Here is a 23,106-nt window from a genome sequence, read left to right as displayed (position 1 = left end):
AGTTACTTCAAAATACTCAGAAGTAACAAAAATAATTTAAAGGATGCCCTTTGACCTTCACCAGATTGAATGGATATCTAGATTTTGCCACACCTACTTCATCTATACACTTCCGTATTTGCTAAAAATATTTTAAGGCTGCTTTTAGACATGATTTTATCTCCACCGTACATACACTGGTATGCATCTTTACAACTATAGAAATTTCCTAATATAACTATAATACTGTGATCATATCTAACAAAATTAATAGTAATTTCCTGATACAATGTAATATTCAAGCTTCTGTGATTATTTCAAAATGTCTTTTTATCATTGATTGGTTGAATCAGGATCCAAACAAAATCTTCACATTATATTTGGTTATTTATTTTAGTACTCTTTTATTTAGTACAGTATTTTTATGACATTGATTTTTTTTTAACTGGGTCAGTTGTCTTAAAGACTGTTCTATAATCTGGATTTATCTGTTGCTTTCCCTTGATCCTCTTTAACTTATTTCTCCATCTTCTGTGTCTTATAAAACCTAGGTTAGCTCTAAGGAGGGTTGTCTAGTAGTATAGATACTAGTTAAATGTGACTATTTAAATAGAGATTAAAGTTTAAAAAAAATTAGAAATTCAGTTACTCACTTGCTTTGGCCGCACTTCAAGTACAGCTAGTGGGTGATGTATTAGATAGCCTAAACATGAAACATTTCTATCAATGTTTTTGTTTCTGTCAGAAAGTTCTGTTAGACAGTGTGGCACAAGGATTGACTATTTTCAGATATAAGCATTTTTGGCAGTGCTATGTGCTTCAAATCGCATCTTGTAGGGAGGTATAATGTCTGGATGTCCCACTCTTAGGGTCCTGACATTGATCAGTGGATTTAGGTAGTGACGCCCTGGCCCCTCATTTTAAAGTTCCCAGCGACCTTTCATTGACACCAGGAGCTCTTAACCTTTTGTGTGAGGTGGGGCCTTTTGGCAGTTGGTAAAGCCTGTAGCTTTCTTCTCCCGATAATGTTTTTAAAAGAGGAAAATTAAGTGCGAACAAACACAGAGGAAGTCAATGTTATTGAATAACAGTTTTTTCAATATTAAAGAGCAAAGTTGTGGTGTAGTGAAATATGCATGACGTTATTACATATTAAGTAAAAAGAATTGGTAGGAGGTATAATGACTTCTGTAATTTTCTAATACTCCTAGAATTGGTGAGAAACTGTAGAGTTAATGATATTTCAAGATGTCTACAACAGCTATAAAGCTATCACTATTTTTTTTTTAAAATGTCTGTGAATTACCCTATGACAGAGTTCTATGTACCACTGTTACTACTGTGGTTTGTTATTTACATTTGTGATTTAAGGAGATGCAGAATGTCAGTTAGAAGTTAGTAAAAACAGAAAGGCAGCTTTCCCCCCATTCATCTTAATGTGTTCCTTTTCTTCTCACAGTGCTTCTTTCCTTAAGTGTCCATGGTGAACCACCCCCCAGGTGGAGAGCCCCTGATCTACATCCTAAATCATCCATTAATAATTTTACACGAATCATTTATTTGATTAGGGTTTGAAAAATGTTGGTTTGTGTCAATCTATTGATAATTCTTTCACTTTTAGAATACTTTTTTTTTTTTAAGGATTTTATTTATTTGACAAAGTGAGAGAGCACAAGCAGGAGGAGGGGCAGAGGGAGAGGGAGAAGCAGGCTTCCTGATGCGGGGCTCCATCCCAGGACCCTGGGATCATGACCTGAGCCACGGCAGGTGCTTAACCGACTGAGCCATCCAGGCGCCCCAGAACTGGAATACTTTAGATAACTTCCCATCACTGGAACTGTTTGATTTCCCTGAAATACAAACTGAATAGATACTCCCCATTTTGCAGGTGAGGTCACTGAGATTCAAGGAGTTGATTAGCCCAGTGTCAAATAGCTAAAAGGTGGCAGAAATGGAATATGAATCCAGATCTGGGTCACTCCTCAGCCCACGTGTGGGACTGAAATTCTGTTCCACCATCTACGAGCGGTTTTCTGTCATTTTCTAGTTGGTTTGTATTCTCCCATTCACTAGCAGGTTAGCCAGCATCTTCCTCTTCCCTACACACAAGCCGTTGCAGTGCTGTGGCTTGAAGGTTGGCCCTGGTTTCCTCATTTCCATTTTGTCTGATCTTCCTCATCTATACTTATCCCTTCTGTGAATGTGCTACAGGCGGTCCCTGGTGGCTCCCATGTTGACAGAAAACTCCACGAACAGCCTTGCCAACAAAGATCAGAGTGAGAAATCGCCTCCCTCAACTCAAAACCAGACTTGCATTCACATTCTGAGAGAAAATGTGTTTTGTGGAAACAACATTTCTCTGTCGACTCATCTTGAGCTTATTCTTAACAAAAGTTCCCAAGCTGTTTTCACACATGCCGCTGTGAAGTGAAACGTCTCCATGTTGTAGTTGAGCAAACGGTAGGTTGGACCTGGGGAGCTCACCCATGGCAAGAATTCTCATCTTCAGATTTGTCTGAGGGCAAAACCTAGGAAAAGGAAAGACAACCCAGAGAATTTTCTGTTTGTGGGTGTGAAACATTAGTTAGGAGCAGAACAGTTCTTTTTTTTTTTTTTTCTACTTTCTACTTATTAAAATAAGGCAATAGTTTCAGACTAATTCATTTATTAATCAGTCATCCATTTCAGCAGTCATGCATTCAAATAGTCATTCACTTTAACATGCATTGTTTCAAAACTTTTAGAGTCTTTTTAAAGTCACTTACAGCCACCATTCATGTGGTGTTTAGCAAATGCATTATGTCCAGGAACCGTACTGGGCATTAGGACACATGTCTGACTCTCGCTCTCATTTCAGCTTACGTTCTAGATAGGAAATAAGTAAACCTAAATGAATGCTTTAGTTCAGAATTCAAATCAGGTTCTGAGGGATACCAGCATATGAAGAGTTCTGGAAGAAGAGTTACTTTAGATGGAGTGGACAGGTCCCTAGAAGGTGACATCTGAACTGAGACCTAGCCAGGACTCCAAGTGCTGGTCTATAGATTGAGGGATGAACGAGGGGAGGTGGACTCTGTTTTAAAGAGCATTTGGGACTGGTAGCAGAGGATGTGCTGTAGGAAGGGCCTATCGCAGAGCATTGTCAGGGGAAGGATAGATACATATCCATCCCCTTGGTTGTCTCAAAACAAGGATTTTGGCAGGAACGTTGCTTGTTGTTCATCATCCGTGTTAAATAGGGGACATGCATGGTGTTGATGTCACTTATGTAATTCACCTCCCTTCATATTATTTAGGTATAAGAGAACATTTGGTGGAGAAACTTTAATGCTTAGTGGCCAGATTTAGTGATGCTTTGAGGGGTTAGGACGTTCGATAACATGCAGTTCTCTAGCTGTTTGGAGAAAAAAAATAGTCAACTTTATTTTTGCCAGACAGTCTGTTAGAATTCAGGAGCATGTGACAATAGGTTCACCCTTCCTGATCAGATTATTGAATAAATAGATCTTTTTAAAGTCATTTACAGCCATCGAATTTCTTCAGCCCACTCTATCCTGCTATTATGGAGATGCACATCAAGTATGACATTAGTTCCTGGCATGGGTTTTAAATATGTGGCCCATTAGCGGTAACTCTTATTTGCCCTACACAGTATTTTTCATGAATTTTAAGTATTTACTGTGTACAGCAGTTTGGGACTGAAAAAAATGACCAGGAAAGCTGAAACCTTGCAAAGCAATCTTAATAATCAATGGGGAAAATTATGATGGCTCCATGACCTTTAAAAATGTTGTCAAAACACAATTCTTATTGTGTGTTAAACATACATAGGGGAGTTTGAAAAAAAAAATAGGACTAAGACTATTTAGTGCACTGATAATTTAAAACACTGGAAACACTGAGAATTAAAGTGTTTTTTTTTTTTTCTTCCTTTGGAAAACATTTATCAAAAGTAGTTTGAACAGCGCTCGCCTGCTTTTTCTGGTTGTATAACTTATAGATGGAGCATCTTTTCTCTGCCTTGGCAAATTGTCACACTCCTTTCTAAGTTTGGATCAGTTTCCAACATTTTATCCTTTGTGCTTTCAGTGTGGTGAAATATGAAGGTTTTTTTTGTTTTTGTTTTTGTTTGTAAACATCAAGTGTTTTGCTGGCATCCCTTGCCCTGGGACATCTTCCTTCTTTTCATCATGACCGCTTCCTGCATTTCTGTCGATACGTCTTCCTTAGCTAAGTTCCTCTGCCTGCTTGTCTAGGGTCTGAGCAGCAGCTTGGTCCACATTCCCAACATTCCCACAGTCAGCTATTCCTCCCGTAACTTCCTTTATGTTTGATTCACAGGTCATCTCCCGCATCATCACTTTTTGGGTCTTTGTCGCACTTTCATGTTTCTCAGCCGGTTCCCTCCTCTGCGTGTCCGTGTTCGTAAAATGTCACCAGGGTTTAACCAGTGGAAGACCGGGAGGCAGCACCACTCCCTTCGTTCCTGGCACTGTGTGACCAATGACAGATGCATGGTAACCCATCCCTGACAGACTTTGAAAGACATGCTGGGGTTGGTCACTGGTCAGGATGCACATCTGTTATCCACATGGTGGTTCGTGGACGGAAGACCTGGTGACAGATTTGTACTTTATGCATTGCCTCTGAGCTAACAAACCACGGTTGCTGGAAATTGACCTAGATTGTTGGGGAACTGGTATTATTTAACTGAACCATGGTCATTGACATTTTTGAGTATTGGAACCATGGTGAGCGAGGGCTGCCTGTCGTTGCTGGAAGCTAAATATAGAATTACACATAGCCTCCAATTTCCAGTTTCTCTTGATAAAAAGAAACAAGGAAGTAGTGTCCACCCACCTTGGGGTATGTGTTTTCCTGTTTGCCTCAGTTTTCATGACTCCCTGTTGTTGTACACCCGTGGCTTTTACTGCTGGGCTGTCTGGTGCAGAAGCAACTAGCTGCTGGTGACTCCTGGCTATAGGAGACTAGTAAATAAAAATATAAAGTTGATGTGTAATTGTTAATTTTAAAATTAAAATTAGTTAAAATTAAATGCAATTAAAATCCAGTCCTTCCGTCCCACTGGCCACATATCAAGTGCTTAGTAGCCACATGGGGCTAGTGGCTACTATAATCTCCCTCATGATGAAAGTCCCACTAGACAGCACTGTTCTATAGGCATTGATTTATATTAGGTAAATTACTATGGATATAAGGATATCAAAGCATTAAAAATCCATAATAATCCCTCTGAATTTAAATTTTTTTTTTCTTTTTCATAGATTAGGCTGGACCAGATGAGATTCTAGATAAGAGTATTTTTTTCAAGGTGAGGCTTGGTTTTTTGTTTTGTTTTGTTTTTTTCTCCATATGGAAACATTAATAATGATGGAATCTCTCTGACTTAGTATTTGAGGTCGCAGTCTCCTGGAAAAACATTTTATCATCAATAAGAAATTTGAGACACTGGGGCGCCTGGGTGGCTCAGATGGTTAAGCGTCTGCCTTCGGCTCAGGTCATGATCCCGGGGTCCTGGGATCGAGTCCCACATCGGGCTCCCTGCTCCTTGGGAGCCTGCTTCTCCCTCTGCCTCTCTCTCTCTCTCTGTCTCTCATGAATAAATAAATAAAATCTTTAAAAAAAAAAAAAAAGAAATTTGAGACACTGTTTTAGCAATAATTGTGGTGATTCAAACAATTTCTACTTTTTGATGGCAAAGATGGTGGTGATGATGGTGATATTGGTAATGAGAGGTATTGGGGCCAATGTTTGATTCCCCATGCCAGAATATTTTCAGGTAGCAAAGATATGTTTTTAATATCTGAGCATATAAGGAATTGGGAGTGAATTTTAAGATCCTGCAGGAGGAATAATAACATGTAAATATAAAATTGTTATGAAATTGCCAGAACATCTGTTTCCACATTTCTTTGTTTTTCTTAGCATGCTCAAATATTTTTTTCAGTTATATACAAAATAAAATTAAAATACATAGAAATATTGGGTTCAAGTTGGTATTTTCATAGATTCTTCTGAGATTGTTGGGTCTTCTAATTTAAACATTAGGCAAACCGTATCTTGTGCTGCACTGCCTAAACCCAACATTGAAAGTGAGAGCCTGGAAAAAAAGTTGCAAATCCTGAATGCACTTTGATATTTTAAATGTTTTCAGTGTCTGTTTCTTGTATTGTGAGGCTTTTTTTTTTTATTGTTAACAATTATGTTTTGAAAATTCATGTAGTTCAAACTGGAGTGAAAGACGAAACTATGGTCAGATAACCTGTCCCTACCCCCTGCCTCCAGTGATGCTAGTTATGGTGGGGAAGAAAAATACAGAGAGAATATGAGGTAAGGGAGGTGGGTAGGTGAGTGGAACTTGGAAACATAGGGGTGAAGTTTCATATGTGGCTTAGGGAAGTTCTGGTTCCAAATGAAAATAACCCTCGTGTCAGTGAACAATATTCAAATCCTATTCCACATTATGGTTTCAAAGATGGGCATGCTATCCAGAGGGAGCCCTTAAAGGAATTAATTTCTGTTGATTTTTTTTAAGCATCCATTTGCTTAGTAGCCTTTACTTTATGGTGTGAAATATGCTATTAAAAATCCCTTATCAAAAAAGCAAGCAAACAAACAAAAACCTTGTAACACACCAATGAAGTAGCTATAAATATTAGCCTAGCATTAACAAAGACACTAGGCTAAGAGATTTGAGGAAGAAAGAGTGGCTTAGGAGTTTGTGGTTTGAAACACTGTATGTGTGAAGGTGTTTCTTCTACTATAGTTTTAAAGATGTCACAACCTTCCTTGTCATTGGCAGTTGACTTCATAAGGAGAAGAGTTTGAGTAGATGGGAAGAACAAACTTTGTCCCTTTACAGGCTTTGGAGGTTTAGTGATAAATGCTGAGCTATATTTGCATACAAATCACTATCTTGAAAAAGCCTCCTTTCTTGACACTTCTTGCTGAATTTTTTTTTTAATTTTTTTTAATTTTTTTGTTTTTAATGAATTGCCTCTTTGTTTTTACAGGCGGCCTGATTAACTTATTCTATTCTGGAAGCTACCAGAGTGACATTAAAATGTCTTTTGCTTCCTGTTTTGGAAACATTTAGAAATCACTTGCTACTTAGAGTTTTCACGCCTTTTTTTTTTCTGGAAGGATTTTCTGCATTTTTATTGTTGTAAATGATTTAGCCTATTCTTTAATTTTGAATGGATCACACAATCATCTTTATGTGTCCAGCTGTCTTTTGTTGGAAGAGACACGTCTTAAATTGTTCACTGCTGAATCAGATTAAAATGATTTTAGTGCTATGCCACATAGAAAAAAATCTTTAGTTTGTCTTTTGTGGATGGTTCATCCTTGGGAACACATTGCTCAGACACAAAATAAACTTCTTTTTTTCATGTTTCAGGAGTGGGTCTGATGTGGGAAACAAAGGCAGAAGAAAAATTAAATTTCCACTACCTATAGCCTGCTGACAAGTCCTTGAAACAGGCAGAGTGACATTTCTCTAGACACTCAGCTGCCTCGATGTTAATACTTTGCTAAAGGCAAAAGACAATCTTAGCCTGACCTCCAGGATCCTGTTAAGTCTACTTTAACATATAAAAATTCATTTGGAAACCTCCTTTATCTCCCCCACCAAGATACATGTTGACAGTCATCCCCCAAGCATATGACTTACCGATATACATCTGAAGGGTCTCATAACTAAGGTTTTATTGGACAGTAATAAATGACCTTTTCCCAACAATAGCTAGCCCTCTCAAGGTCCTGGAAACCTTGCTTCCAAATTCCTTAGAGACTTACACTATCTCTACCCCCCTCCCAATTTGAAAGTATATAATGGGCCACTCCACATGACCCAGTACAGCTCCTTCTGTCCACGGGTCCTGTCCCCGTGCTTTAATAAAACCACCTTTTGGCACCAAAGACGTCTCAAGAATTCTTTCTTGGCATCAGCTTCGAACCCTTTTGCTACATCAAATCTGTTAGATTCTAAGCTAAAATGGATAGAAGCGTGAGTCTGTTTTTAATCATTTTCTTGGGAACTAATTCCAAATAATTTTTCTAATTCAAATCAGTGATTCTTATCTTAGTTGTAGTGCAGAGACTAAGAATTTTTTGCAAACTCAAGATCACAGGAGAACAGTGCATACACATGCGTGTGCGCGTGCGCACACACACACACACACACATATCCATCCCATCTTGCCAACATTTTCAGGAGATTCCTAGAAGCCCTGGGGTCCCCCAGGTTACTTGGTTTTGGGAAATCTGTAAATTCAAGAAGGAAAGGTCTCTAAATAGTGAGCCACAAGACACTGCTTACCTCCCAACCCCCAACCACCTTTATCTCCTAAATTACACCATTCTCCACCCACCTCCTCAGGCCAGAACCTTGGAGTCCTCTTGGACCCCCCCTCCACTCATTCCCCACCCCCCATCAGTAAGTGCTGTTTCTCCTGTCTCAGAAATATGTCTCAAATTTTCTGTATCTACACTGTCACCACCATACTTTGGGCCTAGTTTGAATCTCTCAGTTAGTCTCTGATAAAGCCCTTTCCAGTGGCCTTCAGCTTTTATCCTTACTTTGATTGAATCCTTTTTTTTTTTTTTTCTATACAGCATTTACAGTGCTCTTTCTAGAAGAGAACTCAGATTCTGTCATAAATCTCTGTTACCCACTGCCTGAGATGCTTCAGAGGCTTCCCCATGCACATAGAATCAGTCCAGCCTGCCCCCCAAAGCTGTAGAGAGCCAGGCCTCCTTCCTGGCACTCCAGATCAACATGCCAAGCTCACTCCCAGTGTAGCAGTGTGGGCTCGGAATGTCCTTCCCCTTGTGTCACTGCATCTTTGCTTTCTTATCTCGACCCTTGTCTCTTTCACAATAGATGACGTTTTTATCTGTTTCCTGCCTTTTCACCCTCTACAACGTACACTTTTGGACGGAGGGGATGCGGTGCATATGGCTGGTGCATGCTGTCCTCAGTGCCATACACAATACCATATAGGAGGCTTTTTTTTTTTAATTAAGTTTTTAATTTTAATTCCAGTGTTTCAATTCCAGTATAAGAGTATTAATTTTCTTAATTAATGCATACTTAACGAATAAATGAAAAACATACAACATCCTAAAAATTGTTTAGTTTCTACCCTTTTCTCCAAAATTTGGCTTTATGGCCTGCCTTCAGTAATTCACAGAGAAATTCATTCGTTAAACACGGGTACACCTTTCAACATGAAATATTCTCACATCTCTTTTAGATTGCTAACTTAGGACTGAATTTATTTATTTATTTATTTTGGTTAGGGGGAGGTTAATTCACATTCTGAGAATACCTAATTAACATAATTAAGGTTCTCTCTTTTTTTTTTTTTTAAAGATTTTATTTATTTATTTGACAGAGAGAGACACAGCGAGAGAGGGAACACAAGCAGGGGGAGTGGGAGAGGGAGAAGCAGGCTTCCCGCAGAGCAGGGAGCCCGATGCGGGGCTCGATCCCAGAACCCCGGGATCATGACCTGAGCCGAAGGCAGACGCTTAACGACTGAGCCACCCAGGCGCCCCAAGATTCTCTGTTTTTTAAATAAGGAATTTTCTATCAATATCTGTATCTGTCACAAAAAAAAAAAAAAAAGATCTCATCACTGTTTTTAAAAGAACAGAGAACAATGTTATTCTCAGATCTTTCCAAGCTCCAATGAGTTAACGGCCTACAAGTTTCCCATTTAAAATGCAAGCACTGCCTTTGATGTGCGAAGGGTAGGGTATCTTATGTTTAGTTTTTCTCTGCCTTTAGCTGGGTCTCTTTTTGATTAAGAATTCAGAGCTAAGCATTTTTTTTTTTTTAAGTAGTAAGTGCATTTCCCTTAATTATTTTCGTGTAAGTAAGTTGAGTCTGGTCTTGTTCAATGGTCTCAGAAACAATTTCTGAAACATTTTGAAGACTTACTCATGTGAAATAATGGTTTCCCAGATGAAGAAATGAATGAGCATGCATGTCATTTTCTCTTTCACCAAATCTTTCTTGATGGCCTGTTCTGCATTACACTGTGTGTGGTACCAGGAATGCCACGTGAGCCTATCTGCTAGGGAGTATTTCTTGTCTTCTAAGAATGCTCTCCCTGTGGAATATTCCCTTTTAGGTCTATTTCTTTTCTCCTGTTAAAGAGTCTCTGCTGTTCCATATTTATATTTGGGTGCTCTTTGCCATCCATAGTATCTGAACTGTGATGTGTGGGTTGCTTCATTGGCTTGTCCAACTGTACTGGAGATCTGAAGGAAATTGGACTTTTCCAGTGGCTCTTGAATGGCATTAGCCAACCAGAAATGGAATCCATGCTTTTTAGGACCTAGTGGAGCTTGTGTTGGCAGGACCCTCACTGTATGGGCTTTTGGGTCCCAGTCTGGCCACCCTGTAGAAGTAGACACTCCAGGTGCTCTGTCCTCATTCACATGCTGGTAGAATAGAAGCGTACATGGTCAAGTGCTACTAAATTACTTATCTTGCCTGTGGTTTTCCAGCAGATCTCCAATGAATTACAGATCTTTAGCATTACTTCTTGATCTCTACTAGAATTAAAAAGCTTCTCATAGAGTTTTTGAAGTGATTCTCATAGCGAGTATATATGAAGTTTAAAAAAAAAATTCCTCATTGGGGATGATCCTTAAATATTTCCTCCAGCTGACAAGTGTACTTAATTCTTCCTCTTTGCAATATTCTTCCAGCTCTTAACACCTAAGAGCATTTTTACATCATTTTCATCTGATGTGTTCCCACTCCCATGTTAGCACGTTATGGACAGACACGTTTGAGTGACAGTAACTCTTTTAATACTCTCCTAACTAGAATTATTTAAATCCCTTATTCTTCTATGTATCTTCAGGACAATACCAATAAGACCAGATTTTCATAACCGCTATTCAGAGACATTGCAGTACCTAGAAATGACTTCCATGTCATTGAGAAAGGGGGAATGTGAGCCTTGGGGAAATATTTGTATTGCTTTCAAATTGAAGAATGGCAGATACTTGATCATGCACATGGATATTCTTCCCTCCCTCATGGTAGCTCAAACTAACAAATCCCTCCATTCTTCCCTCCTGATTCCTATTGAAACCTCAGAATCCTCTTCAAAGTACTGCTCGAAGCAGCTACTACAGGTTAGTTGCGAGTTAGCAAAAGAGATGAAACCTACTTGACAGACTTGCTCTATTCGCTGAGAACAGATGATGAACAGAGCCCCCTGCTGACCTGTAATGCCAGTCCAGTCTGACTGTACCACCAATGTTTTTGGTTGCCGTGGAGAAGGAAAGAGCTTTGGGGTCTCACACTGCAGTTCAGGGCTCTAGTCCTTAAGCAACATATGTCACTTCTGCTCACAATTCCTTGGCCAGAATTCATCTTCAGCTTCATTGAACCACAAGGATCCAGGAAGTATAATCCTACCTTGTGCCTGGATATGGCAAGAACCTGAAATAGTTGGTGAACAGCACCAATGACCTTCATATCCCATTAGATGTATTTTAATACTCAACTTCTCAGCGTATTTCATTTAGCAGAATGCCCTCTTGTTTTGCTCATAGGAATTAACAGGATATTTATTTTTTGTTTAAAAAACAGCAATCTTTGCAGGCACCTCTATATTGAGGTAAATGATGCCCAAGATTCTCAAAGAACATCCACTGTAACATTTGTCCTTTACAGCGTTCTGCAAAGTAGTAATAATAATAATAATAAAAATAATAATGTTTTACTGTTAAGCAAATACGAGGAACGCTGCATAGCATCTCTGCTTTTTGAGAACTTCAGAATGCACATTAGCATATTAAATATCCTGATGAGTGCCACTGTAGAGAAACCTGTTTTACTCATTTCAACCAGTGCTTTTTAATCCTCTTTGACCACACATGTTTTTTCTCCTGTATAATGTGTGATAACATCTCATGAAACCAGTGTTCGGGTGAACCACTGTAGTAAACACGGCAATAGGTACATGGAGACTTTCATGACCTTGGCAGCATTGAAACAGCATAGATGATTTTACCGCATGGCCTTAGCCAAGATTTTCGCTTTATAATTGTGTGACCTTGGGTATGTGGTTTCACTCTGTTGGCCGGAACTTCTGAATGTGGAAAAATGGGGGTGATAGTATCTGCCTCAAAGGGTCACTGATGATCACTAGAACATAGCAAGAAGCAAACAAATGTTCTCTGTTCTTTCCTTCCCCTTCTGATATTATTCACCTTTCCCCACATATTTAATTTAGTACAAGTAAGCTTTTCCCACTCTGTTTCTCTTGGGATAATAAATAGAAGATTTCCTTTGCCTTAAAAAATACACAGAATAATGTGTGAAATTTAAACCAAAGAATCTATACCAAAGTGCTTTCAGGCTGCAGGCTCCTCTTTGATTTTACTTTCTTTGAAGGCCACATCACATGTTCACTTCTCCCTATGAATGTGATTCTCACCTCTGAGCATCCAGATTGGTATAGGAGTTTGGGGGCTGGCTCAGGGCGGATGTGCCTAGTGAAGGATACCTGCCTTCCTTTCCCCCAGATGACTAAGGACTCACAGTCACTGTATGTTTCCAGGACAAAACATGAGAATTTTCATGGATACTTAAGAGATGCTTGCCCTGAGATCCAGTTACGAGCAGAGTACTATCATTATCTTAATCACACTGTCCTGGAGTTTATTATTGTGGAAATCAAATTTGCTTAAAATTATATTCACGCCATTTATGCTTATGGTTGATGACTATCCCATGATGTCATCATTGAGTTACTGCAGTGGGTGCGTTAATATCCAGTGAAGAAAGATGTGGCCCAAATTGACAAGCTGCTTCTTCAGAATTGTATTGCTTAATTTGGGGGGGTGATATTTCTACCTTTCTGATAAGAAAATTCACAGAAGTGCTTACACTGTGAATAGTAGATTACTTTTTGAGATGCCACCTACTTTGATTCAAAGCTCTGTAACTGTGCTATTTAAATCAAATAAATTGAATCTCCTCTTAAAAAATACCTCACAGTCCATCCTGTTGTTTTTGAAGTGACATTATGAATCATTTTGAAGATTTGCAAGGGCTAGGATTACTTGTTAGAGCAAATAACTTACTACACAGGGCCTCCAGAAGTCTGTACTACAAACTGGAAAGTTCCTTGCTTGTCATTGAACTACGTACTCATCTGCAGTGGAGATGAATATGCACTCTACTTTTTTATTAGTTCCAAAGAATGACTAATTCTTCGTCATTTGATACTGACTTCCTCCATATTCATATATGCACATGCTAATCAGCCTCATCAGAATCAATGATATTTTGATGGTTTGATTTATTTTAGTGACTTTTATATCCTGAACCCCTAGAATAGATCAGATATGGAAAAATAAATGGGAGCAAGTCTGAACAACTCTGAGAATAATATTCTGCTGTCTTCTTTAATTAATCATCTAAATCAGTACATTTCCATTTCTCTGTCATGACTCTATATTTAAATATTTTATATTTGTCATGGAAATGTATATAAAATTATTTTTTAGATCATCAATTATTATACATGATGAGCAAATTTTAAACTTATCCAATTTATTTTGGATAAAAATGTAGCAACATAATGAACATTTGATGTAGTTGGGCAGATTCTTGCTTTTGCAGCATTTCACTTTGTTCTTGACTCTGCCAGGGCCTTTGCAGATGTTTGTGTGGTTCTTGAGGCAGGAGAGGAGGCCACAGAAATGACCCCTGCGTCTCTTGTTATGTGCCCACTGTGATTGATGATGGCTGCTTCGAGGGCGGGATTGAGAAAGAATCCGAGTCTCTGTGGTTCACGGAGAGAGTTACGTACGGAGCTGATTATTGATGTCTGCCAGAGGTTTAGCACTAGAGCATGGTGGCTGAGGTGCAACGTTTAGTCATCTTCTGTGTAATGGAAGGAGCTTCGGTTTGGGAAGCCAGATAGCTGAGTTTCAGTTCCAATTGTTCACCTGTGTGACTTTGAGCAAATCAATTAAACACTCTGTTCCCCCATTTTTCTCCCATCCAACAAGGAAGATATTGATGTAATAGTAATTGAAGGATGATGTTTAAGGCCTGTCCCAGCTCCAAAAATGCCGTGGCTATATATATTCAGCAGGCATCTAAGCTATCTTGGGCACCTGGTCATTTTTATAAGATCCCCGGAACTTTTCACACTTACTACCTGTGGTCAATTGTCATGGTGATGACCCCCAATGCAATAGGACTTCCCCTGCCTGTACCTCTTTTCAGTGTGGTCTTCCCACTCCTCCTGTCAGGAGATGGAGTTTATTTCTCTCCCTTCAACCTGGGCTGGCCCATCATTTCCTTTGACCAATAGAATGTGGGAGAACTTAGCCTTCAGAGGCATTAGAGTTTCTGCCTCTGGATTGGGATGAAAGGGCACGTGGAGTGAGGGGCCCAGTGGACCCAGATGAGCCCAGCCCCAAGCCTACCTGCCAACCAAAAGCAGTTGCCTAAGTGAGACCAGCACAAAAACCACCCACAGAATCAGGACAAGAAAACAAAGTAGTGTTATTTTAAGCCACAGTGTTTGTGTTTGTTGTCATAATGCAGTAGTAGACAGCTGACAGAGAAGTTGGAAGTCAGTCAGTAAGTCTCCTATGACTGGAAGGTTCTAATAGTTGGTGCTGGCTGTCCGCTGTGGTACCTTAGTTCTCCTCCATGTGGTTCTCATTCCCCAGTAGGCCACCTGGGCTTTTCCCAGCATTTTGGTCTCAGTGTTCCAAGAGGACAAAAAAACAGAAGTTGTCAAGTCTGTTCGGGGCTGACCCTGGGAAGTCACATAGTGAAGCTTCTACCACATTTCACTGATCAAGGCGAGTCCCAAGGCCAGCCCAAATTCAGGGGGAGAGGAAACAGACTTCCATTTTTGATGAGAAGAGAAGCAAAGTCACTTTGCAAAGGGGCAGGTGGGATGGGAGGCACTTTTGTGGTAATATTTGTAAATCCTCTACCACACTGACTTCAGATGCTTGACTAGTACAAGATTCCATTTGGTTTCTTTTGTCCATTGTATGTGTTCTGGGTTAGCTTTGTGCCACCCAGAGTTCAGCACAGGGCCTGGCATGTTGTGTCATCATCACTTCAGTGTGGCAAAAACACCCCAAGTGTTTACATCCAAAGGACAGAGACAGGCACTTCTGGGCTGGTAGTGAGTGAGGAGGAAAAGGGAAAGGAAAGGAATTACCAGGTTTCTGGTGATCCTTGGTCATAAAAATAATGGTGTGAGAGAGTCAGCGACTCCCAGTCACTGTCCAACAGGCCACGGGATTTTTCCATATGTCTGTCAGCCTAACCCATCGATTTTGACAGTTGTAGCTAAGCTTCCTTCAGAGTCTACCAGCCCAGGGGAGCCACAGGTACCTTGAAGCAAGCCAACCTCAAAAATGGAAAAGGGCTAGGTAGTAGCTATATTTGTGGTGAACGTATCGTTACTATAAACTTGGGGAATCACTATGTCGTACACCTGAAACTGATGTGATATGCATCAACTGTACTTCAGTTAAAATGAATAAATGAAGGAAGGAAGGACAGGATGGAGGGAAAAGGAGAGGGAGAAAGGGAGGGAGGGAAAAGGGCCAAAATGCAGGCTCCACATCCCTCCATACTTCCTCCTGCTGAACCTCTTGGTGCAAGGAGGTTCTCTTATTCTTGATGTCCTTACTCACAGTTCTCTGTTAGGATGAGGACATACTTACTACTTCTCTTGCCCAGCACTGAGGCTTCCTCCCATGATGGGGTTGTGTGTCTCCACTGCTTTCTTCATTCAAGGCTAGGTGTCTCTCAGCCTTTAGCAGTTTTGTACAATATCTTTGTGTTTCATAAAACCCATGGCTCTCTTCCACAACAGACTGGGAATTCAGGGCACACTTTTAATAAGAGGGTAGGCAGAGACTGAGTCATAATCGTACAAAAAGTGCAACATCACAGCATTGTGGTGTGGATCTTGGAATCACACAGGCTTGGGTAGAATTCTAGTTTTAGTCTCATGTTGAGTGTGCTGTCTTGCACAAGTTTCTCATTTTCTATAAGCTATAATTTCCTCATCTGCAAAATAGGAATTATAATAGTACTTTATGGGTTTGTTTGAAAGATTAAGTAAATGAGAATACATATGTAAATGAAACAGTGATTATGGCCAAAGAAGGAATGTCTGAAAACTTTCTTGAAAGCTAACCATAAGTTGCTAGACCATTTTCAAGGACAGATCTTGGTCCAAATTTGGAAAAATAGTTTCTGATTTTAGAAAATTGAAATGCAAGACCATACTGAAAAGTTTATCTCACACCCCTAGGCAGAGTTAGATTCTGCCTCCTCTGTGCTCCCACAACATTCTGTACTGATTTCTATCAATAGTCTTCATCTGTGTTGTGATGATCTGTTTATACTGCATGACAGTTTGGGACATCAGAGTTGAGCCCTTTAAGGTCAATTACTCTGCTGGATTCATCTTGGCGCCCTAAATGCTAGCGCAAGCCCTGGATTGAGAGGAGGCTCTAGTGGTGGGATGGATGGATGAGTGTGTTGTCAGCTGACCCACTGGTTGAATTACTCCCCCATTTGTAAAATTCACTTGAAATCTCATCTGCACTAGGAAGTGTTCTTTGATTTTCCTCCTCTATGAGGAGTCTCTTTGTGGACCACAGGAACTAAACTGTAACTATTCCCTTCTCTTCTTTTTTTTAAAAAAAAAATGTTACTACTAAATGGACTTCTCTACTTTAGATTAGAGAGAGAGACCAGATCCCATATGATACTCTCTTTCACAGGTTCTCACCCATGATGAGTCCTGGATAAATATAGATTAAACTCAATTATGTAGATTAACTTCTTTGAGGGTTATCATGCATGTTGGCTAAAAAGTCTCTTCAGGGGTATTAATCTCAAGCAAAGAGGACTCAAAAGAAAGTGTGTTGTAGCAGCCAATGTATAATGTGGGATTTGCCCATTAACAATGCCTAAGAATCTCTAAATTAAATTATGCTGCATCTGTGACATTACCTTAAAACTACTGACATATAAACAGTTGCAGTAGAATTACAAGAGCTGTCTGCTATTCTTCAAAATTAATTTGCTTTCCCTGAGTTGTCTATGAGAATCATGTAGCACATGATACCCACCATCTTTAAGCAATATGGTGTTTTCTTCCAAGGCTTATGTACTTATGTTGAGAAAACGCTTTTATTTTCAGTTGGATTTGTGAATAACATACTGTTCTGGTGCTCTCATGTGTTTGTAGATCATATGCTTTGTTCTTACAATTAAAGATGGCAGAAACTCCTTTAGTTGGATTGGGAGGAACACTCATGATTTATCTATGTGGTATTATCACCGTAACACATTTTCTGACTGTGATTAGTCTTTAAAAGCATCAAAAGTGCTACACAAGTTCATGAAATTTCTCTGTCATGCTCAGGTGTTTTCCATAGAAAGTGACAATTTTTAAGATACCATAATGATGTTTGTCCAATATGCTATTTAAATAACAGTGTGGTCCTCAACTCAGGAAAAGAATGGAGCCCCCAAATAGTTCTAACTTCCTTTAGTTACCTCTTACTAATGTGATTCCTCTAAACCAACCATTGACATTATTAGGTCCATGGCCAAATCTGGCTTGCCCCTTCTTTATGTAAATAAAGGTTTATTGGAATATAGCCACGCCTACTGTTGTTTGTCTTGTCTATAGCTGCTTAGGCATACAGCCCACCAAACTTTGAATTTGACCATCTGGCCTGTTGCAGAAAATGTTTGCTGACCTGCATTAAATCCTTTGTGAACCTGCTTATATTTCGGGAGCCATGGGGTACTCGATCAAACTCGAGGTCACCTGTAGTTGCCTTACTAAGGTGTCCCAGGTTTGGCTGCATTGGGTCCTTCCCTCTGCCTCTGTATCCTCTAATCCTCCCTCTGTACCTCCCAGAGTACTGCAGTCACTTACTTTGGTGCCCGTCTCCTGGACTGGAAGAACAGGAGCAACTTCCTGTTCTCCTTTGCTGTTTCCAGAGCCTGGCACAGCATCCACACTTACCTGGTGCTCACTGTTCACTGAGTGAACAAATGAATTATAATTCCTAGTCAAAGTATAAAGCAGCGTTTTTATACGTATAGTTTATCTGAGACTCTGAATAATCTAGATACTTCTTTCTGTAGTTTTTTTTATAATTACATAAAAGGGGTTTTTCACAAGGATTTTACCCTCATCATTATGTTTCCTTTGTGCTCGTATGAAAATTAATTTGCGTTAAAACAAGTTGACGTTTTTCCAGCTCACATCCAACGTTGGTTCTGATTATGCTAAATATTAGGAAGAGATCTCTTGGAATTAAAAAAAAAATCTTGCAGACCCTCCCAATCTTGTGTAGATGGCTGAAAATAAATGGATGTTGTCTCCATTTTGTCAGGGTCTTAGTACTCAGAGATAGCTGGCAAGAAGGTCTGGTTCATAATGTATTCGCTCATTGCGGCAATGCTTATTAAGTCTGGTGTTCTGGGCAGGGGTGAACCAGTCTTCACTCTCGTGGAGCTGATGTTCTCATTCAGGTAAGTAGTAGCCAACCCAGAAAACTGCCAGGTGGTGGCAGGGCCTCTGGCAGGATGGAAGTCAGGTGATAGAAGAGAGAGTAACTGGGTAGCAATTTAAACTGGTGGTCCTGGAATGCTCCTTGGAGAGAGTAGCATTGGAATTAGAATTGGAATGATAAGAAAGAAGCAGCCATGCGAAGATTATGGGGAATTGAATTGTAGGCAGAACAAACAGCTGGGACAAAGGCCCCCCCAGTCTGGGAAGGAGTTTAATGTGTTAGACGAACAGAAGGAAGGCAAATGTGGCAGATGTATAGTGCATAGCGGAGAGGTGGGGGGAAGAGGAGCTTCAGGAAGTAGGTAGGCAGCAGTGGGGACATAGCCTGTGTTGGGCTTAGGACATAGGCTCTTTTCTGCTCTGGTTTCAGAGGAACTGAGGGATGGTGGTTGGTCCTGACTTCCTGATGCCATTTTGTACCTAGAATGGCCTGGGGAGACTAATGAGTCGGCTGTTGGTCAGGTCGATGACTCACACAGTAGCCAGGAGCTCCAGAGCCCCACCCTGTGTAAATCCAGACCCATCTACCTCACTATGGAGTCCTGTGAAGCCTACCTGTGTGTCCACTGCCAGGTCAAGATGCCTGTTTGTCCATCTGTTGGGTCCCAACAGAACAAAGACAATGATTACCTACATGAACACCTGCCCAAGTAAGCACCTTTAAAAGTTAACCCTATTTCATCTTATCATTCACATGGAAACATTGTTGCAGGCAGATAAGATGTTTTCTTAATAAAGGGTTAGATTTCAGGAAATATACATGTTGGGGCAACGTGGCCTAAATGGGCTGGTGAAAAATATTCACCTAAATGAGAATGTGTTTAGCCTGTCCAACTGTTTTGTGACATGTTGTTATTAGTATTATTAACGTTCAATTAATAATAAATGTATGTGATATACGACCCTGTGGTTCAGTGTACACAGGATGAAATAGCTGACAGATTCAGCCATTTTGATTCACTTCCATAAATGTTTTGATTCCTTAAACATTGGGTCAAGCCAATCCTTAGCATCAGACAAGGAGAATGAACAGATAATAAAATATTTTTTAAGGCATTGGGACAAAAAAAAAAGTTTCAGATGTCACTGATATTACTAAAGTTATCAGAAACAAAGAATTTCAGATTTGTTCTAACAATTTTGACAGTAAACCATTGTTTAAATAAAATGTCCTTCCTTCCCCACCTGTTCGCTGTGCTTAGACATAGCTCACCATGACAATTAATGGGTATTGCTGGAAGCTTGCAAAGTTGTCATCTTGCTGTGGTTTGGTGAAGTCAGGGTCTAAGGGAGGGTGGAGGGAGGAGGAAGGAGAAGGAGGTGCTGGGAGGAGGATGATGGGAAAAGGTCTCTTTTAACAAAGAAGAGGCAACTCAGTGGGAGTGGAAGCTGGCAATCTGCTAAAAGGAAATGAAAGGAAATTCTTCATTTCTAAATGGTTCATTGACCCATGATAATAAAGCAGCCCTGCCAAAGAAGGATAATTATCTTTTTAAGTATCTGATGCCCTGTGGGTGAAGGCTTCCCTTCTCCCCTCTTGAAAAATGAACTCAGATTAAACAAATGCTCCTTTTCCTAGTTTACCGTTGACATGAATTTCCTGATTATGAGCAAAATTAATCAGTTTTTCCTTTCTCCCCCCTCCTTCTTCTCTTATGGAAATCAGGCCCGCCCAGCTGAGCTCAGTGCATTTCCCTTTGGGCTCTGTGTCCTACCAGTATGATGGTCTACAGTGCTTGATATTCTGGTGAGACTAGCAATCATAGAATTGGGGTTTTATTACACCTCTTAGCTCCTTAGCTTTAGGCAAAGCATGATCTTATAAAACAACAAGAAACGGGAAAAAGGAAGGAAACAGAAAAGAACATTAGAGCACTTTTTTTTCTCCTGCCGGTACCTGAAATCTAAACAAAAAATAATATATCTATCTGTGTGTGTGTATACTATACATATATATGCATATTTGCCCGATTGTATGCATGTAGCCACACGTATATGAGGAGTTCAAATACACAGACAACTGAAATGTTATTGATGGTGTAACATTGAATATTAATTTGCCACCAACATGTGATCAAACTTACTTTTTTTTCCTCTAGATTTTGTTTGTTCGGGCCAATATCATAAATATGTTGACTTGCCTTAAGACGGTTTTGTTTGCCTAAGTAAAAAAACAAAAAACCCTTTTTTCTTAAGTTAATGATTTACCTTCAGCTGGCTTCCTGAATTCTTAATAATCAATTTGAGGAACACTTGTCATAAATTGCTTAACCCCATGGTACATCTCTTATCAGAAATAAAGGACACTGTATATTTTCAGAATGTCGACACTCCTTTTAAACATAAATAAAATAACTCCTATAGTATTTTCATTACATTTTTCTGTAAAGAGATATTGAAATTAAAATTTTAATCATGGGTATTCTGCTTGCTTTTCCAACCCAGTGCCTTTAGCTGCTTGAGAAGACAGAGCTTTCGAATTGGGGTCAGGAGATAATGGTCCAGAATAGATTTTGCCTCTTGGCATAATTATTTCAGCCAGCACTTGAGTCTCTCTGAACATTAATGCCCCTTTCCCTTAAAAGAATTTCTTCAGTGTGCCATCCCTTTCCCTTCAAAGTATAATTAACCATGTTTATAAGCTCTTTTTGAACTTCCTGGAGTTTGGTGGTTGGTAAATATTTGTTCTTTTATTCCTTAGTCTTTGAGAGTTCAGGCCTTGGGCCAAGGGGATTCAGTACTGTGGGTATAAACTTCTCGGTAAAAATACTTCCCAAAGAAGCAAAAGTGTGCCTTAACAGAACTCACCACAGATGTCCTCGTGTGTCCCCTTCGGCCAGTGGAACGCTTCCGAGACCTGCGTCCCGATGAAGTGGCGGATTTGTTTCAGGCGACCCAGAGAGTTGGGCTGGTGGTGGAGAAGCATTTCCAAGGAACTTCTCTCACATTTTCCATGCAGGTGAGTGTACAGATAGCTCAGAAGTTATTTTTCTTCCTTTTCACACCCTAGCGTTGGGCTCTCTCTCTCTTTTAAGCTGCCATCTCACTGGTAAGGCAGCTGTGGTTGTTCATGTCTTTCATAGTAGCAGAAAAAGGTGTTACTAATCCAGGACCGCCCTACTATCTATCCTTGGCCCCAAGGTGGACTGTGGAATGTCAGCTGAGACACTGTCTGCAGCGTTGTTTACAAAGTAGGTGGGAAAAATAGACACGTGATTTCATGGGCATTAAGACATTCCAGATCTTTTCCTGGGACTGGGACTGGACAAGTCATTTTTATTGCATGGTAAATATGTCTTGAGCTCTGCATGGGCCTAGCCTTGCTCCACCTCAGGATAGTAGAGACATGCAAGTTACATGGGGCCTTGCCCTCAGAGGGTTCCTTTTCTCTTTAATTCAAGCACCAGTGATTGATTGTGGATTGGTATGAAGCTGGATTGATGGAATATTCTGTGTGGCCTGCTTCCCAGGAAGAAAATGAGACACCAGCCCCTCCACCCTCGCCCCCGCCCCAGTCACTGGAGATCTTTAGGCAGAGGTAGAGCCAAGTGTAGGAGGAGGAGGTCTGTGGTGAGTCATCAGCTGTGGGAATTGAGTAAATCCATATAACATATCCTGTGCCCCTTCAGATCCCCCTTGGGAAGAGTTGGGGAGTATCAATACCTAATTAAAGTCCTTAGTGGCCTCGAAATCACATGACTCTGCAGGGACCCTTTGGAAAGAATTGACTTCTTCCATCATGTGATATCTTGCCCTCAGTGCTTTAGTTGTGCAGAATATTTACCATCCTCCTTACCCTCCTCATGTCCCCACCATAGACCTTCGAAGAGAACAGGTAAAGAAGGCCACTATTTTTAGGTTATGAAAGGCTCAGACTAAAACTGCTCTTAAATGCTTCTTAAAAATTTTTTTGCTGCCATGTCTGTGTTGAGAGTAAACTTCCCTTTAAAATACTATGTGTGTGTGTGTGTGTGTGTGTGTGTGTGTGTGATGTCAAACCATTTGAGTCACCTTCATGCAGGTAATTAATCTCAGGGTGGGTTTATCAAGCTTATGCTATAAATCATGTTTCCGGAGAGACCAAATGAAGGCAAGTGGCTGAAGACATCTGTCAGTGTTAAATGAAATGCTAGAAGAAAATTCACATTCGCTGGAAATAGCCAGGGCTAGTTATCTAACATGATTTACTAGAAAGTGAATCCCATAAACAAAGGAACTGACTTGTGCGTAGCACTTGGAGTACTTTCATAAATGCCGTGTTTTCAAACCCTTTAAAGCTTTAAACCATACTAGGATATTTATTCCACAATCATTGTGACCCTCCCTCCCCATGGATACATACATAGATAAAGGAAACCAGAGTTTTACAAAACAGCATTTACCCTTTCAGTGCACTCTAATCGTTTTTGTTGTATTATCCGGTTTGTTTTTAATGCTGATCACAACCCATTAAGCTGACTTCATGACCCACTAATGGGCTGTGACT

General features: G+C 40.1%; 1 protein-coding gene and 1 long non-coding RNA gene across 6 annotated transcripts in view; one reads left to right on the top strand and one right to left on the bottom strand.

The window, feature by feature from the left end:
- FHIT (fragile histidine triad diadenosine triphosphatase) overlaps positions 1–23,106 on the top strand; it is a 1,147,690-nt gene that overhangs the window by 1,042,906 nt on the left and 81,678 nt on the right. For all 5 annotated transcript variants that reach the window (XM_081820160.1, XM_081820150.1, XM_081820168.1 and 2 more), the window contains one exon: positions 21,434–21,579. In XM_081820160.1, the coding sequence (XP_081676286.1) occupies positions 21,434–21,579 (146 nt within the window). The remainder of the gene's footprint in view (positions 1–21,433; positions 21,580–23,106) is intronic.
- Positions 1,200–22,065, bottom strand: LOC145721596 (uncharacterized). Its single transcript, XR_014145384.1, has 3 exons — positions 21,429–22,065; positions 4,840–4,967; positions 1,200–2,507 (listed from the first exon to the last, which is right to left on the bottom strand). It is a non-coding gene; the product is annotated as an uncharacterized LOC145721596 (long non-coding RNA).

Source organism: Leptonychotes weddellii, chromosome 1 (genome assembly GCF_054177405.1).
Source record: "Leptonychotes weddellii isolate Sample4059 chromosome 1, ASM5417740v2, whole genome shotgun sequence".
Classification (NCBI taxonomy): Eukaryota; Metazoa; Chordata; class Mammalia; order Carnivora; family Phocidae; genus Leptonychotes; species Leptonychotes weddellii.
Note: the sequence above shows the minus strand (reverse complement) of the source record. Positions and strands in the feature narration are given on the sequence as shown.